The sequence below is a fragment of the Trachurus trachurus genome (assembly GCF_905171665.1).
Source record: "Trachurus trachurus genome assembly, chromosome: 1".
Classification (NCBI taxonomy): Eukaryota; Metazoa; Chordata; class Actinopteri; order Carangiformes; family Carangidae; genus Trachurus; species Trachurus trachurus.
Genome location: NC_139891.1, coordinates 24,455,519 through 24,473,849, shown reverse-complemented (window position 1 = coordinate 24,473,849; position 18,331 = coordinate 24,455,519). Strand labels below are relative to the sequence as shown.

At 40.6% G+C, this 18,331-nt stretch overlaps 1 protein-coding gene across 1 annotated transcript; it reads right to left on the bottom strand.

Moving 5' to 3' along the window:
* Nucleotides 1–17,075: 17,075 nt before the first annotated feature.
* Nucleotides 17,076–18,274, bottom strand: dctpp1 (dCTP pyrophosphatase 1). Its single transcript, XM_083974136.1, has one exon. The coding sequence runs from the start codon at nt 18,180–18,182 to the stop codon at nt 17,631–17,633; it is 552 nt and encodes a 183-aa protein (XP_083830262.1). The 5' UTR covers nt 18,183–18,274; the 3' UTR covers nt 17,076–17,630.
* Nucleotides 18,275–18,331: the final 57 nt, after the last annotated feature.

Below are 18,331 nucleotides of genomic sequence, written 5' to 3'. Positions count from 1 at the left end.
ACTGCTGGCTACTGAAAGATTTACTCTCTGCTTCATTTTCTAGAATAACACACTGACATTTTCTGTATTTTTCCAAAATAACAAGAAATGCTCATAAGAGGGCAGGAAAAGTGACACTTTAGTAAGGGATATAATATAATATTACTAGTGTATATGACATTTTTTAAAACTTCCATTAACTTTCAAAGCATTTCTGAAAGCTAGCAACACTTTTCTATATGAGTTCATATCTAAACTTGACACCGTTTTGATAAATGACTAATTCTTTTGGCCTTTTTCAAAGGTAGGGGAGGAGAAACTTTTCTGGAGCATATTTACTGTATTGCTGTAAATCCTCTTCACATCCTGAATGCATCGAATTAATTAAAGGTTTTTTTCCACAAAAATAAAATGAAAATGTCAATCACCTGTGGAACGGACAATCCTGTAAAAGCAGTATCCAATCATTTTGACCGCCTACTCTACCTTTAAAGGAAAAAGGACAGAAATTTGTATGCTCTCAAAAGAGAAGATTTGTGTGACTCATTAGACCTCTGGTCAGGTTGACGATGGAAACAGCTATGATGGAAAATGTGCTAGGTCATCAGAGTGGAGATGTGCTAATGAGAATAATGAGAGGTCTAATTAGTCCAGCCTAAACAACAGGTAAAATAAAGCTTAAACAGGCAAGTCAGGGAGAGATGAATCAGGCCGCGTGTACACGGCACGCCCACTCAGTCCTGAGAGCACATCTATTAAGACTCAACGATGACACTCGTCAGTCAGTGGGTTTACTTCATCTTAAAAGCTTTTTCTTTTGTTCTGTGTTATTTTGTTGTTGTATGTATTTAAGTGCAGCAATGGAACTTTTGCTGGATAAGAGCCTTTGTGGCCACAAGTGACAATTATGGGATAATGGTACCGTCCAGACAGTAAGTATTGGACAGTGACACTTTTTTCCCCCCCTCTGCAGGCTCTGTGCTCCAGTACATTCAGTTCGAAATAAAATAATGGATATTGCATCAAAGTGCCAAGTCTCAGCCTTAGTTTGAGTTGGTTTCCATCAAGATAGAAAGCACTATATAGGAGATGTAGACCTTTTAACACAGAGAGAGCCCAAAGTTTAGGAGTTTAAAAGTAATTGGACAAATACATGACAAACTATGATCACCACCTGACAGTGGTCTGTTTCCACCACTCAGACTAGTTTCAGGTTACATATACCTTTATATATAGGTAGTTTATCCAGAGTTACAGAAAATACTGTTACCATTTGTGTGAAATTTGTCATATGAAGTCTTGTGTGAAGTCTTTAGGTCTTAGTATTAACGTCTTAGTAGAAATGATTAAAAAATAGTAATAAAGTCCTAGCAATGGCTAAAAGGTGTTTTGTGAGGTAACCATGACATTCACCTATAGCCACTGAAATCAGATCAGTTCATCCTCGAGTCCAACATCTGTAACAGTTCATTGAGCTTTAATTAAAATATTGTGTGTGGGTTGAACGAGTGCTCCATATGCAGAGGCTATAGTCCTCACTGCAGTGTCCCTGGCTCGATTCCCTCGGTGGCCCTTTGCCACATGTCATTGTCTTAAGCCCATCAACATCACCTTCCAAGGTGATGCTCCCCCACTGCCGTCTCCTTCAGCTCAAGGATCCTCCATGTCCTGCACCTGAAAAGCTTTGGCCTGTTGTTTTGATGTAGTTTTGATGCATTTGGTGAAGAGAGCACAGAACGATCCTGCATTCACCCCGTTGCTTCTGTATGCAGTGAAATCCACCAATGTGCCAGTTTCATTGGCAGCCATACACGTCTAAGCCGCAACAGAACCACTGCCATGTTTGACAGATGAGGTGGCGGCGTTGGGTCATGAGTTGTTCCTTTGTTTTTCCCCCCACACACTCCTCTTTGATAGAGATTAGTTTTGTTTCGTCAGTCCATAGAACATTGTTCCAGAAATCTCACTGTGTCCTGGTTCTGTTTCAATTAAAGTGGGGAAGGAGCCTTCACCAATAATCCCTACCAAGGAATTTAGATGGGTGGACTCAGAGGAAATACTTACTTTATTTTTGAAATGTCTTCCCTGTTTTTGAAAGGTTTCCTGTGCTTTCCTATATTTAATAATGCACTGTTGCCATCTTACTGTAAATCTAGTATGTTAAAGTATATTTAAAGTATTTATGGATTGTTTTTAAGCTTATTATGTATGGGGTAAATGAAGCATTACCACACAGAGGGAGTGACAATGCTAAATTCGCCCTGGAAGCTCTGATGTACACTTGTGGCTGATAAGTGAGCTGGTACTTGACTCTGGAGTATGGTACAGCTGAGCCAGTGATAACAGGCTTTTATTGTCCCTCCACCAGCATAATATTGTTTGGTAGCATATCCATGTTCCAGTCATCTCAAGTGACCCTGCTTTATTTAAAGTTCATTGTTCCTGTACAACTTCGAGTGGCGTTTTTGTGTGGCTTATAGTGTGTGGCTATTGTGTTGGTGGGAGGTATTAGCAGTTGTCTTTTTTTTCCCCTGGTGGTGCTGAGTGATAGCCTGCCAGTAGAAACACAGGGGTGGGAGGCTGATGACCCCTGTTACAGGCCAAAGAGAGGAAGCTCCTCAAGGGATGGACAAGAAGCAAGGCAAGAGGAGTGGGAGCTGGGGGACAACGCAAAGAAAGGGAGGAGGACCTGGACGAGGCTAAAGAGCAAAAGAGGCAACAGTGTAATGACCAAGGAAGAACACAAGAGAAAGCGGGTCTGAAAGACAAATGGACCAAGGGCCTGAAACACCCAAAGCTCGGGTGGCTTTCACAACGGGGAAGTACACATTATTGCATGGGGAGCTTACGGGGAGGGTCCACCCAGGGGCTCATCTGTATTCTGGCCCTGTCCAGTGAAACACACACGGGTGGTATTCATACAAAGAGCATCAGCCCACAGCTGCTGCTCCAAGAGTGATCACGAATTCCAACACCCTGACAGCAGGGCCGAACAGTTAAACTCTACAACTACAACGGAAACAAGGTGTAATGTAAAGGCTTGCAGGAAATAAAAACATCTTGAAAGCTGGAGTACAAGAACATTCAGATTACCAGTCACCAAACAAGCTTGAGAAGCTTTGATCTTAAATTTTCTGACTGCTGGTTTTGAAGGGGAATTGTTTGTGACACACCACACATCCATTGCTGCTCCTGAATATTCTCAGTGGCTGGCTCCCTGTGCAGACTGGCAACAGAGCAACAGTGAATCAGGTGTAGACGTGTTTTGTCGTTATTCCACATGGAGAGAGGAGGATTGCCTCGATGACACCGGTTTCACTCCAGAAGCGTAGAGGAGTATTCCCAGCAGCTGGCACAGCTGAGCACCGTCTTCCATCACAACAGCTGCCATAGGTATAGACACTCTGGGAGGCTGAGTATTGTCCTTGCAGGCGCGATCTTTGAGCTCAGCAGCAGAGCCAAAGTGAAGCAGCAGGCTGTTCTCGGCAGGTTTACAGACCAGGATGTTCTCTGATTTGGGGGCTCTATGGAGACCTGGAAACACCTGCCTCATTACACAAAACACAGTCTCTTGTCCTGCAGGAAGTCCTCCAAGCTTTTGCATGTAGAAAAATCAAATTATGTCACTTGAGACCTCAGGGTTGTGCAATATCATCAGTGTTCCTTGTTGTTTGCTGCTGGAAAATGTGCAATATGTGGAACGTGTGCAAGTTTTAGTCTTTTCTTTGAATCATGGAGACAGTAATGTGCAGCATGCCAGTCCACAACGAAATTCCCAACGGGGACAGTGAAGTGTAGTCTGATTCTGATTGCGGTAAAAGATTTAGGGATTTTCAGAAGATTGGATTGAACACATACTTACAGCTCTATGGTATTAGCGGAGCAGGGTGAGTAGCCTTTTATACAACATATATTTGGATGACCAATTTTCTCATGTCACTAATTAATTATCTCACCTTCTGAAATGAATGTAAATGATCTCACCGAGTCAGTCATGTGATAGCCTATCTAATCCAAAGTTTCTCATTTCTGACTCTTCAAAATTACTTTTTCACATTCACAGTGGAAAGTGAGAAACGTAATGGCATCTGGATTACAACATGTTTCAACAATCTGCCTCAAATATCCACTTGTCAAAAAAAGTATGCTTAAAAGTGTAGAGGTGTTATTATATACACATATTGGGTTGGGGTTAGGGTTATACAGTATGTGCGTCTGTGTGTGCAACATGTAGAAATCAAACAACAGCAATATTTTCAGGGTACACAAGTGATGAAATCCCTGCATCGTAACGGCACTCCACTAAATTCTACATATATTCTTATGCACTTAGTTATAAAAGCACCCATAAAGTTGATATAGTTAGTGCAATAAAACAGTAACAGAGAGGAAACTGAGACACAATTATCTCCTCCCCGGTAACTGTGTGCCACAGATACACACTAACAGTCGCCTGTTTCTAATAAATCCCACCTCTCCTGTCATAATAAAAAAATATGATTACTGTAAGAATTCTCTTTAAAAACCAGGCTGTCCACATAGAAACAGCATATTGCAGTGACTCTTCTAACATCTGACACTGTCAATCTTATTAATCATTGCACTTCCAGTAAATTTTAGTGTGGTGAAATGCTAAAACTGTCGTGGATGGGAAAACAGTTTGACTGCACAGGCTGTTAACCAGCCAGTCCAGCTATTTGTTATTTTGCAAATGAAACAAACTATTTTTTGACATATTTTTAGCGGGGCTTATATTCCCCTGGCACAAGCTTATGTAAAAAGTCAGGAGCTACACAATAATCCACGGCACTCAGACATAGCATCATCTGTTTTTAGAGCATACTTCAAACTTCATGACCATCATGTATGCCTTGGGGCCTTCAAAACAGGTAGAAACTATGGGATTTGGTCTGCAGCATTAGCGAAAACTTGTATGCTTGGGTCACTTAGCTTTCTGCCTTGTCAGTGCGAATGAGTCACTGTTTTATTTTTATCACGGTGAAGGAGGAACATGGGCTCAACCCCCAGGTTGAACTCCTCAGGAAACATCACACAGGAAGAAGAGAGAGAAAGGGCTCCTCCCTGTGGCGAGGCTACCGCTGTCCATCTCAATGAGAAGGTAAAAGGCTTCTCCATAGCAACAGTCCTACATAGCAACAGTCTCTTTGAATAAAGATAGCCTTGGATGCCATTCAGGGAGTATCTTGTATCTCCAATCCTGAGAAACAGAGACATTGTAAGAAGGGTATTGTGTGATTTTGTGAGACTGCTTAACATAAATCCAGTGGTCTCTTTTGCGTATATCTGGTTTATACAAGTGACTGTGCGTAGTTATGTGGCACGAAGATGAGATTCACCCCAACTAAAGGATGTGAGAGAGAAAAAGCCTGCTGCTGATTTCAAACTTATACCAGGCAGGGAAAAAGAGAAGAGAAGCACAGGAAGTGGGAAATCTACTCAGAGCAGAAACGGCCAGCACAGCGTGACTTAAGCTCTGCACTGGAACAACACCTCTAAGCCCCCTCCGGTAGAAACATCTCAACCAAGAATTTGTCACTCTCTATTTGAACTTTTCCCTCATCATTTCCACACTCCCAATGATGAATCATTCAAAACGCTGAGCTCGAAATGAGACCAGACAGGACAGAAACTTGCCTTATATTGAGCTTGCCACAGCGAGCCCAAGTCCAATTTCAGTCCAACAATGCAGTACTTTGATCAGTCTCTACGGCTGATTTAGGGTGTCACTACTGTCTATCACTCCTACGCAGCCCCTGCAGGAGCAGTCGAGCTGAGCGCGCTGGGATTGGGACATGCCAGGAAATCGGGAATAGGGCGATAGTCGACGGTGGTTGACTTCCAATTCAAAAGATGTATGTCAAGCCAAATCTGCTCTGGCACTATTGTCAGACTTAGAAAGTTAAACAGTTCAGTCATGAGTGGTGCTGCTGTGGTGGTGGTAATGTGCATTTTTCATACAAAAATGTTGAAAAGATCAAAAGCAACGGTAAAGTGCAAAAAATTGTCTGTCTAACCCTGATATGAATTTCATTCACATGATCCATACTGTGCAGTGAACATCCTGATTTCATAACATGAAGTAGAGATGACCATAGAGGTCAGTGCGAAGCCTCATTAGTGATGTCCTGTCTTCTACACTATGTGTTTGGTGCGTCTTAAGTTAAGTTATTCCTCTGCCTCATTTATGATAGTTACAGTAGGCCTATATTAAAAGTTGCTGCAGGTGAGGCTCAATGTATTGGAAAGTGTTTCCCTGCAGTTCCCAAGCAGCCAGGAAATCATAAAGGCTCAGTAGATATCAGCTCTGCATGACACTGAGCAGTGGTATCATTAGACAGTCAGTCAGTCAGCAACATCCACAAGTATCCGACAAGCCCCATTGTTGTGGTCCAGCCAAAAATTTAGAAAATGTTCTTCAACTCGCTGTGCAAAAGGTGACGCTATGGAAAAATACAATAAATCAAAGCTGCAAGCAGCATTGACACAGTAACACTATGACTATGACTTCATATAGCATACAGCTACCTTCAGTGTGGAACTTCAATGTTTCATGAGTGTTTGAGCATGTTAGCAGACCCTAAAAATTATATTATTTAGTTTTGGGGACAATAGTCTGAAAAATGAGTTTGCAAATACAAAATATTGAGTCAATGTTTCAAGGTCTAAGGATTGTAATCAGTACAACTTAACTCTAGAGACATAAAGGTCTCTGCATTTTAATTATAGTATTTAAGTGTATCAGACTTTGTATGCACAAATGTCTGGAGAAACCCTTTCACAATTTAATTTTTTAATATACAAAACTCCTCAGGACTCATTAAATATGTTTTAACACTGACTATGATTTTTAAGTCCATGACTCAGCATGAAAAAAAAGGTTATATTTTAACCAGTACAATGTGTCACCTTGCCATGAGTAGTTTCAGTGCTGCACATCTAAATCAAAAGACAATCCTCCTGCCTCTCACTGTCACATATTAGCTTTGTTGCTCTTGGCTCCCTGTGGCCATTATGTGAATGGGACCTGTGCCTGTTCTGTCCCACTTTGATCATTTCCGTTATTAACCATTCACCAAATACATCTGTCACATGTGTTTCACTGTTGTGGTCTCGCACGGCTCAGCTGCTGCTGGAAATCACAATGTCAAGTATGCAAGGGCTGGACACAAATGCCAGCAACACCTGTGCAATCTAATGCAACACAGTGCTGTGACTCTGCAATACATGCGTCAAATCTTTTTGAAGATACTGTTGCACTATTGTTAAGATTGTTTCAGAAGTGATCAGGGCTACTATCAATCAATGTAGATCAATTAGTTAATCATAAGAAAATGAATCCAAACTGTTGTAATAAAGAATTGAGGAGTTTCAGACCTCACCTTGCAGTGTAGGACACTGCAGCAGTCTTTTCAGACTGTATAGTGATAAATCCATTAATTGAGAAAATAATCTGCTGATTAACTGATAATTAAAGAATGAATTAAAGTGAATAAACGATTCATTCAAATAGCCATTAATTGCAGCCCTGAAGTGTGAGGCTGTAGTTAAATGCAGCCTTGCTCTAATTCATCATCTTCTTCTATTTGCCGTTGCATTATAGCTACTCGTGACACAACCATCAAAATGCAATTTTCAGAAATGTAACACATTGCTGAATGATTATTCAAGTCTGCTATTCTTTATCTCACATTGCTCAGCTACACATTACTGCTATACTTTGATACACCCGTCCCTATTTGCACCAGGTCTCACTGACACTCAGACAGATAGCAGGATGTCAAAGGGAACGCAGATCTGAATGCCTCTGTCAGTAGAAATATATCTTTACTACCTTGGTGAACACTTTGGGAATACTTGGCCCAGCTGTAGACAACAACAGACATTTTTATAGACTATACATTTTCTTTGCTTTGAGGAATTCAGGATTATTTATAGATGTTCTCTTTTTGTCTGTTCGTTTCATTCGCTCTCTGATGTAAAAATCAGGCAACCATCAGGTAGCAAAGTGACAACACTGGTCGACGATATGCAGAGAGAAGTTACTAACTTTTTAACACACAGTGATAGTTGTGAAGAATAGTCAGTAACCACCACAATATATTTATAATAAGACAGTTTTTATAATGAGATATTGATAAGACATTTATATATTGGCTTCTGGTTACACTATGTGGTTAAAGGTTAGTAGCAGAATTAACTGCATGCAATGTCAATAGTAGTGAATCTAATATAATGCAATTCAAAAATTGTATCATTTAGGCGAAAACTACATTAGAGGTGTTTCTGAGTCAGTGGGTGTATCGTGTCGTCTGTACCCGGCCATCTCCTCTACAGCTATCTGTTACTCTCCTTGTTTTACACTAAGAGCCACAACTGAGAATAGTCGCTGATATTCAGAATGTGCCACCGTATAATACAAGACTCAACCAGAACTGTAATGTTTCATCAGAATATTAGTTGGCTTTGATGAAACAGTGGGGGAAACCATTCACCACAAAAAAAATTCACCCTCTGCAAATCCTCAGCCTCATACATTAGTTATGTATTTTTCTGTTCAAGTGTCAGCTCTATTTTAAGAGCATTCAACATTTTTCCAAGAAATATGGTGGTAATATTTACATAATAAATCAACTATTACCCACTGTAAGCACTACAATACAGCTGAAATAGAACTACAAGATTTACTATTCCTCATTGAGAGCCTAGACATGGAGTGAATTATATATAAGCACTTTTTTCTATTAATATATATTTCTGTGTGATACAGACTAGAAAACAAGGAAATAAGAAAGTGGTTTATTTTGTGGATACAGATCATCTCCATCATCTCCTATTGAGAAATGCTGAACAGCTTGTCAGATCGCACTTGTCCTGGTTGACAATGGCTGGCCAATAAAGTCTGTTAAAGCAGCACATTGGCAGCACTGCTTTAACTAAGTTTGTACTATCACACGTTGAAATCAACAGCGTTAGCCCTTCAGTTTCACACTTCAGTGGCTGTCCCATTTTCCTAGTTTTGCTATGCTTAGTTCAAATAAACAGCAGTCTTTCAAAGACCCTTCCACAACAACTCCACCATCTCTGAAGTGGTTCAAACGTCATTTTCCGCTGCGTCTCGTTGCTAGAGGGAGCGACGCTGTGCAGGAAGTACCAGATTTAATGTTTAAAGAGACTTCAATAGCACAATATGCTGCAAAGGAACAACTGAGAATATTCATTCAACTCTTATTGTAAAGAATCTCAAAATAGCATGAGATCGGAGATTTGCATGCAGCAGGGCCAACTTAAAACTCCTTGACTCGTTCACTCTGGCTTCACTCAGTATTATTTTGTTTGCAATAAAGTGCACATGAAACAGACAGAATGATAGACAAGAGAGCATTCAATACAAGACACCAACAGGAAGCAAAAGACAGAGCAAATACTCAAAAAATAAAATGTCTGAATCGTATGGATAGCGTGAACATCATGCGCTAGCAGACTGCACAAGCAACGAGTTCAGCCACTTCCTCAATCGAAGGGCAGTGTCATTAAATGGATACAGAGTAGAACGCAGTGTGTTTGGTATCTAGAGACTGGACTGAATCCCTCCCTGCAAGCAAACACAAAGCTCAGCACAGACGAGATTGGGGAGTGACAATGATAAACTCCTCCATGGGGGGGAATCACAGTCTGCAGGAGGATGCTAGGGCAGGGAGATGGAGCTTATGAAATGCTGGATGAGCAGCAGTAGTGCTGGAGCAACATCTGCAGCAACATGTGATGTGATGACTATAGGCTCTAGCTGACTTATGGTCTTTTTGTCCCACAATGCACCTCAGACCATGGGAAGTAAGATAATGAATGAACTGTGGCTAATGCATCTGAATCCACAAAAAACACATGTAGAAGGTCACTTATGCTGCAGTGACTTTACTTGCACATATTGCACACATTAACGCATAGCTTGAGGCAGACAGACAGATTTCTTACTTGTGAACGGTAAGGCAAAACAGCTGGTTACCTCGAGGGAAGAATAGTTTTTACAGGTTAACAGCTGTGTGGAGTAGTAGCACTGTAATCCACCAAGGCACTGTGACTTTTTTTTATTTCATTATGATATCAATCATGGTAAATCAAGCTCACACACTTCATGCCTTTGAGTTCGAATTGTCCTCTAATGCTAATGAATGTGAAGTATGGGGGAGAAAACGTTCAAGTGACCATCTATTCTACGAAAAACAAGCCATGTTGAGTTTCCCTTCAAGCCATTATTAAAGGGAAAATAATTACATGAATAGGCTGTGCTCTCATGTTTATATTTCTAAAGCCATTTTACAATAAATTACATTGCATTAAGCCATTATACAATAACATCCTTCAGTTGAGACCAAATTTGCAGTGAGCCAAAATAGCAACTCCATGAAAACACCACCAGCAACATCCCAGGGCTGATGGTGGAAAGCAATTCATCCCATAGCACTCTAATATTGAAATACATTGCACATAATAGGTGGCAGCCACATGAGAGCAGGAATTAGCAGCCATCACAAGCATCTAACATTGCATCTGTGAAATAGCAATAAATTACCAGCAGCACCAGCAGCAGCAGCAGCACTCAGCCAGTATTGTCAAACACACAACTAAATGGTCTGGGCCATGTTTGTGTCTGCCATTTAAGTCACAGATATGCAGCATCCAATTTTCTTTTTAGAAAAACCTGCATTTCCTCATGCCCTAAGTAATGAAAAATAAATAAATAAAATAAAATGTGCAAAAGCAGAATCTTAACATTTTGTAAAAACCTGCATCAACATACAATTTTTGATTCAGGTTGGATTACACAATTGGCAAAGAGAGCTGATTTTGGATTCTGTCTTTACTTGTAATTGAAAAAGAGGCTTAAAGTGAAAATGTGATTAAAAACAAAAAAAGCAGCAGCTACTTTCATTATCACATTATAACTGGAGTTATTTTTTAATTAGTTTCTGTATCAAATGTAGAAATGTGAAGTTTTTCAAAGAAACACATGATCATATATCTTAGAAATGCGGGGCCTGCTGGTTAGGCCTAACTGGAAAAACACCTAATTAACAGTCGCATATGATTATATTATGTCAAATATCAGGGAAGCAGAAACTTAGGAAGCAGCAGGTAATTCTTACCTTAGCCTGGTGAAATGAATTTGTGATGGACTAATCCTGGTGGAGTGGGGGGAAAAAATTAAATCCTTGGGCAGCTGAAAGTTGTCGACTTGCTGTCAGCTGGTCTGGTTCAACCCACGAAAGTGCAGTTGTTGCTGACACAAACAAAGTCTGAATGAGTTGTCTCCAAAAAACAGCATAACGCGGACTTTGTAACAGATATACTGACTTCTGATATGCTGTGTGATGATGAGGGGAAACTCTGCTGAAATTGTTTGGAACAGCGATTTGCAGAGCAGCAGGTGGCAGCAGGGGTTAGCTACAGGTACAGTAAGCGCCTCTCCACCAGGTGAGTGCCGGTGACTGGAGCTCCGCCCCCGTGGAGAATTCGCTCGTTCCCGAGAGTCTGTGCTCGTGCAAGTGTTGAACTACAGGAAGAGGTTAGGGTCAAATTAATTGTATAGCAGTTTGTCTAGACGGTTGTATTCATGATCTTCTGATTATCCTGACAGTTGGAAATACATTTTGTAAAAGGATATAGCTTCTTTCTGCCCCCGTTCATTCAGGTGTTGCAGGCATTATTTTTTTGTATTAAACTGTTTTTCTTTTCTTTTTTCAATTAATGAAACAAACATAACTAAAATACTGTCGTCAGGGGAAAGTATGGTGGCCCTGAGAGCTCAATACACAGCAACTTAAAACAAAAAACAAAAACAAAAAAAAACATGCAAAGACAGAAAAACACAACAACTTCATAAAATATGTTGAACAGTTTGACAGCACATGTGCATGTGCTATAAAAAGTCACAACTTAATAGAAGTGTTTCTAAAGATAAAAGAAGTGGCAGACCTAAAGTAATCCAGTACTATTTGCAAAAACTAAACTCACCTTTTCTCAAACGCTAACAGGTAGCCCTCCTCATAACTATTAAGGTCAAAAAGCATTGAACAAGTGTGCACCAGCCAGCCAGGTCTGTCACTTTTTGGTGTCCTTGGAAATACTTCCTTTGTGTTGTGAGCTTTTGCAGCACATGTGTCATCTAATTAGAGAAGTTGTTTTCTGAATTTGTGGCACATTGGTGTCTGTCTGCACGTATTGTTAAGCTGCAGTGCATTGAGCTCTCAGGGCCACCATAGGAAAGGAGGATAATTACTGTCAAATTCACACTAATACCCATAACAACCCATTTTCAGGCTTCTTCTCCAAATAACTTCCCATCATAACAATGGACACTGGGGACATCATTGGCAATGCTGCCGTCAGATGTAGTTCCTCATGAGTTCAAGAGAAAGAACATCACAACTTCTTAAAATTTATGACGCTGACTTGTCTACTAGTTTAAAAACAAAAGTTCACTTATCTATTCCAAAAACTTGACATTTTCACAGGAGGAACACAAACATCCTGACAGCTGGGAATGTTGCCCTGTTGTTTTACATCTTGTTTGAGACTGAGCCTTGACTCAGACTGTATGTGTGGTCCCATCTAAAAGTCTGTACAATAAAATCAACATTTTCTCATTGCTAATTTGGTTTTCTTCTTGAGAGCAGGCATGTGGAGTATTTGAACAATGGTTTCATGTTATCCAAGTGTCTCATAACTAAAGCAGCTAAATCTATTTTGGCCACCACTGCTTTCATTGTTTACTCTTGTGCTTTTTTTTTCTCTGTGGCACATTTGCAAATTTGGTTTGATTCACTAAGATGCAACATTCAATAGTTATATAAACTTTTCTCTTTTGGTAAAGTAATGCAGGATTTAGTCTTTGCAGTAACACAATATGATATACTTTAACTGCTGGTTTAATGCTCTTCTTGTCTTATCTGTTCAGTCAAGCTAAAGACTATCACTCCATTGTGTCTGAAATGTTCCTGGTTCAATAAAGCAATCAAAAAGAGAAAATGGCTTTTCCACAGCAGAAAAGAAAAGGCGCAGGTGGATCCAACAACATTAACAATTACTTCCTTCCACTGACCTGGGTGGAACAAGCTCGCCTAAGAGGAGCTCGGCTTTGTTACTGATCACACCTGTGCTTTTCTTGCCACAAAATGTCAAAATGCCAGTTACAGGAAGATATTACTAAAATAAATGCATTAGCTTAGTTTGGAAAAAAATAACACCAAAGCTAGATGATCTAGGTGGCAAAGGTGTTAAAAGGTGTCTTTATTATTCATGTACTGGGTCACAATAAAGTTATATTTCATCTAGCAAATTCCCTCAGTGAACTGATATAACCCACAGAGACACTCATATAACTGTCTAATTGTTGGCAGGGATTTTGACTTGTGACAATTGCTGTATTGGCTGAGCTGTATGTCTCATGAGGAGGAAGCGAATTGCCAAGTAGTTCATGTTCAGGATGGATCAGTCTGGGGTATTTAAGATCTGACAGAACCACACAAGAGAGACAAAATTATTCTTCGCCATTAGCAATGGTCCAGGAGAGAGAGATGGGGGGGGGGAAACTACTGTGGTCTGTGTGTGTTTCTGTGCAAATGTACACGTGTGTATGTGCGGCATGTGATGTGATGTGATGTGAACCCCTGCTGCTTTGTAACCCCACTGTGTGAGATCTGACAGCTCCCACTGCTGTCTCTATGACGGGGATAAAAGAGTGTCTGTGTGTGTGATTCAGATAGTGAAAAGAAAGAGGAAGTGGCCTAAAAGAAAGTGGGAAAAAAAACCTGAAGCTGTTTCACAGAAAAATAAATATACTCACTCACTCAAGTATGTGTCTTTGAGATCTAAACAGATAGAGCATGAAAAACTAAATGTCCTACATCCCTTTGAATCCCTTAACAACAGGCCTGATGGTATCAGCGGGGCTGGCCATTAAAAAGTAGAAGAAGATGTACGATTTTTAAACTCATCAAAAGTCTTAAGTAATTAAGCCCTCAGCGCCATCTTCAGACAAGGAAAAGCATCATGGGAACTGTCTTAACTTCTTTCTCGAAACATGAAAACATCGGACATGAGAGCAAAACTAGCCCTCAGTTAACTTTCAGCTAAAACTTATTACAGGGATAGTGTTGATATTAGGAAAGGCCTGCACTTCTGGATAACAGGTGTACTTGTATTTCCCATTTTAAGTGAAAAAAAACATACCAAACACATCCTTAATGAGCTATTGGAACTACACTTTGCCATTCTTGTTGGTTTTTGGACATTATCAAGTCCTGCCACCAAACAGACCACTTAGCCTAACTTCAAATCTGTCAGATGGTTCCTGATCTCAAAGAATTTTAATGTATTTGTACCATTTCCAAAGCATTTGCCCACTCCAGCTATTAAAACTTTTATCAGTAAAAGAGCAGGTATAGTGGACATGAAGGACCCTTATCAGCAGTGAATCGAATTCACCATTACACATTCACAGTGTGCTTAAAGTCTTGAGGACTTGATTTTTGTGGGTGTCCCCCATCACTGCAGTCTCGGAGGACATGAGGGCAAGATTTATTCAAAGAAATGATTTCACAGCCTCACTGAGCCAATAGAGATGAAAACTCCCTCTTTTGGTTTTCTGTGTAAATGAAGTGATGCGTGCCAAGGTAATTTACTCATTTAATGAAGCATGTTTTTAAAAGAGTTCAAAATGATTGTTTATGTGTAAGAGTTTAACTCTCACATAAGATTAATCTGTGAAATACATTGATTAGAATTTATATATGATCAATCCAACTGTACAAAACACAGTATACTATATTGATGGCTTGATTTGAAAGGTTTGGGTTAACAGAGCCGGTAAGCACAGACTATCATTGAGTAGTTTTGTGCAGCGATAACTCAAACTCAATTTTAACAGAGACTGAGCAGAACTTCACGTATCCAAATTATAAACTGGGACAATGTGACCATATGTGACAGTAATGGGATAATGGTAAAAGGTGAAATGTAGTGTAATAGCAGCCAGAGAGAAGAGGTGTAAGATTTGGCCCAGTGTTAAAAAAAAAAGGAGGCTTGGACTCAGAAATCTTCATCTGGTGCTTTATAAGTCTCTCTTTTCAGAGGACATAAGGTCAGCGTATGACATGAGACATTAAGTTGGTGAATAGATTTAGTAATGTTGGAGACCCCACAGTGAACTTATATGTGTTTCATTGTGCATGAGTTTAACTTTTGCATTTGTAAGAGGAAAATCGCGTCACTTCTTCCCATAGGTACATATCACTACTTTAAGTGACATTCATATGCATGGGATAGTGCGGTGAACAAGCTGTGAGAAGTTCCTGCAAGGAAAAATAATAAATGTGTAATTCAAGTCGTAGCTACTCTCTGACTGAGGTTAGAGCTGGGTTCAAGATCAGCTTCAGAGAGTCTAATCTTTATATCACATTTTTATGTCAGTGCAGCAGTATATGGAAATGTGCTATATTATATTCCAGTCCAAAAAATGCATGAGTTTTTCAAAATGCGGAGTTCTTTACCAAATCTTTTCGTGATAACTCAGCAGTGCCTGTATTTTCTCAGTGCGACAGAAAACTGCAAGAACACCACTACAGGGTGAACATGTCCACATTTAGTCTCCTGAGAGAGCTGTAACCGCAGCCTGCTACCTGCCTGGCACACAACTAGAAACTATTGAAATTGCATCTACAAAATGTTCCAATCTTCTATTACACCATTAAAAAAAAAAAAAAAGACGTTCACTGTGCATTACACACTGTAGGGTTGATAATTTGGAAGAACTACTGCTGAAAATGTTTTCACTTTGAGCTGTGTGGAGTTGTGCACTGCTGAGTTTGTGGGGAATTATGTTGAGCTAAGGTTTTATGATCCTGAAAACCAAATCTAAGGCGGCTACTGTGGTTATTCTACTTCATTTGATCAAGACTGAAAAAAGTTTAGCCCTCCTTTCTGCTATAAATCTTAATTCCAAAGAGCTGAAAATTAAAATGATGGATTCACACATAGTGCCAGGGGAAGGAGGGGAGATTACATATCCAAGTTTTTGAATACACATCAAGAAAAGTGCGCAATTTCTCATTCTTAATGCGACATACCGTGTCATATCTGCTTAAGTAAAAGGCTGTTTACTTTGAAGTGCGACTCCACTCGTACACAGCAGCATTTTTAGTGATACATGACTGTTCGTGGTTGCAGCCTGCGGATGACTAATGTCTGAGTGAGCACCAGGATACACAGCTGAGGGCAATGTTTGTGTCTCAGACAATTTTTGAAGGTAAATGAAAAATCTGACAGATGTTTTCATCCCTCTGTTGCACTCAATGCCCGTCTCTTACACACACACACACACACACACACACACAAATACTCTATCAGTATATTCTGACTTTAGAAACCTTTGCTGAAAGATTCATCAAATATTCATTCCAGGTGGCAACGCATGGGAAGAGCCTGTTTCATCCCTCCTCTGCATTACTGCCTGCTGCTTTAAATAAAGCAATGAAAGCCAAATAGACCCAGATACATTTTGTACAACAGCCAACCATTATTTTCAGGGACACAGTAATACTGAATCTTGTCAGATGAAGTGATGTCAAGGAGGATTGAAGGCTACAAGTGGCTTTCAATGATTAGTCTAGTTATAGCCATTGTAGCAGTCATGCCTGCATATTGTGCTAGTAGACTATTGTAACTAATGCCTCTTAACACAATAGCCCTGCCAGAAATCACATTTTCATGAGGATTTCTTTTATCAAATTGCACTGCTTTCGTCTGAAGTGTACCCAATAGTTGGTTCCCTTATTTATATCAGAGTTGGACTAGAAACACCTCTAATTATAACATTAAAAATTAAAATTAATAATCCATACCCTCCAAAACGCACCACAAAGTTGAATGGACAGAAAGTGAACATTACGTCCTTGGAGATGGTAGCATTTATTGCAGGGGGTGTTGTATTTGACTACAATGGTAAATTAAATATGTTCACACACCTAATAATCAGAAGGCAAGGGGGTTTACATCTCTCACAATGCCCTTTAGTTTGGATTCAATTTGTATAGAAACAACCAACTGAAATTAATGAATGAAAAAACAGAGTGAGACTTAAAGCAACTTTGACAAAAATGATGACATGAATAAAACAGAAGAGATCAATCCCTCATGCAAATAAATCCACAAAAGTAAAAATACTTGATTTTCATTATTTTACAACTTTTTTTTCCATGTCTGGGATGATCAAGGAAACAATCAGGGGTCAAACTTAACATTTTCCCCCAAATACACTGCACAACAGAAAAAAAAACTAACCACAACAGCATGCAATGTCTCAAACACACAGGGTAAAAACAGGATTTAAAAGTTTAGATCTATGAAAGCCACTATATGTTCATAAAGTGCCATGCCTGCTAAATGTGGCTTTGCATAATACAGGCATCTAGGGCTACTAAACGTGCCTCAAGAGCATTGATATGGTAACTAGTCAAGCCAGAAAAAGCCACTTGAACCAAAAGAAGTAGAAAAAAAAAAGTGTTCAGTAGCAGTGGGCCATGGTTTAAGCTGCAGCAGCTCCAGCAGTAACTACCCATCCATCCATTGCTCAGTCAGTCAGTGTATTCCGTGTACTTTTTGGCCGACCCATGCACCTTGTTGGCGGGATACTTCAGTCGGTTCAGGGCCATTTTACGGAGCACGGCTTGCGGGAGGTCGACGCGACACTTCTCCGCCAGCTCCACCAGGTAGATCAACACGTCGCTCAGTTCGTGCGCCAGGTGCTCCCGCTCCGCCTCGCTCCAGTCCGGCAGGCCCTCGGCCACCTCGCCGCGCCACTGGAAGAGCTCCGCCACCTCGCCCACCTCGCCCACCATGGCCAGCAGCAGGTTGCGGGGCTGGTGGAACTGGTTCCAGTCCCGTTCGTCCGTGAACTGCGCCTGCATCCGCCGAACATCCTCGAAGGACGGCTGCGTGCTGAAGGCGAACCTCTCCGGGGCTGGGGCTGCTGCTGCTGCTGCTGCTGAGCCTCCGTTGTGCAGCTTGGACCCGGGTGGTGATGATGATGCCTCCGTGGTGCTGGCCGCTGCTCCTCCTCCGTTCACCACCGCGGAGCCGTTTGGACAAACTGACGACTTGTCGCCGTTTCCATTCGTGGCCATCATTGTTGTGTTAGGCTACTTGAATTTTATCAAGAGTGCCGCGTAAAAACAACTTCTGAAGGTTTGTCAACAACCTGATCCCCGGCTACCATGTGAAGAAGTCCCGCCAGATCTTATTGGACACCGGAAATGATGTATGTTATATAGGAAAC

What these genes read in the sequence shown, in the direction of transcription:
- dctpp1 (XM_083974136.1), bottom strand. Translation starts at nt 18,182, where the DNA reads ATGATGGCCACGAATGGAAACGGCGACAAGTCGTCAGTTTGTCCAAAC.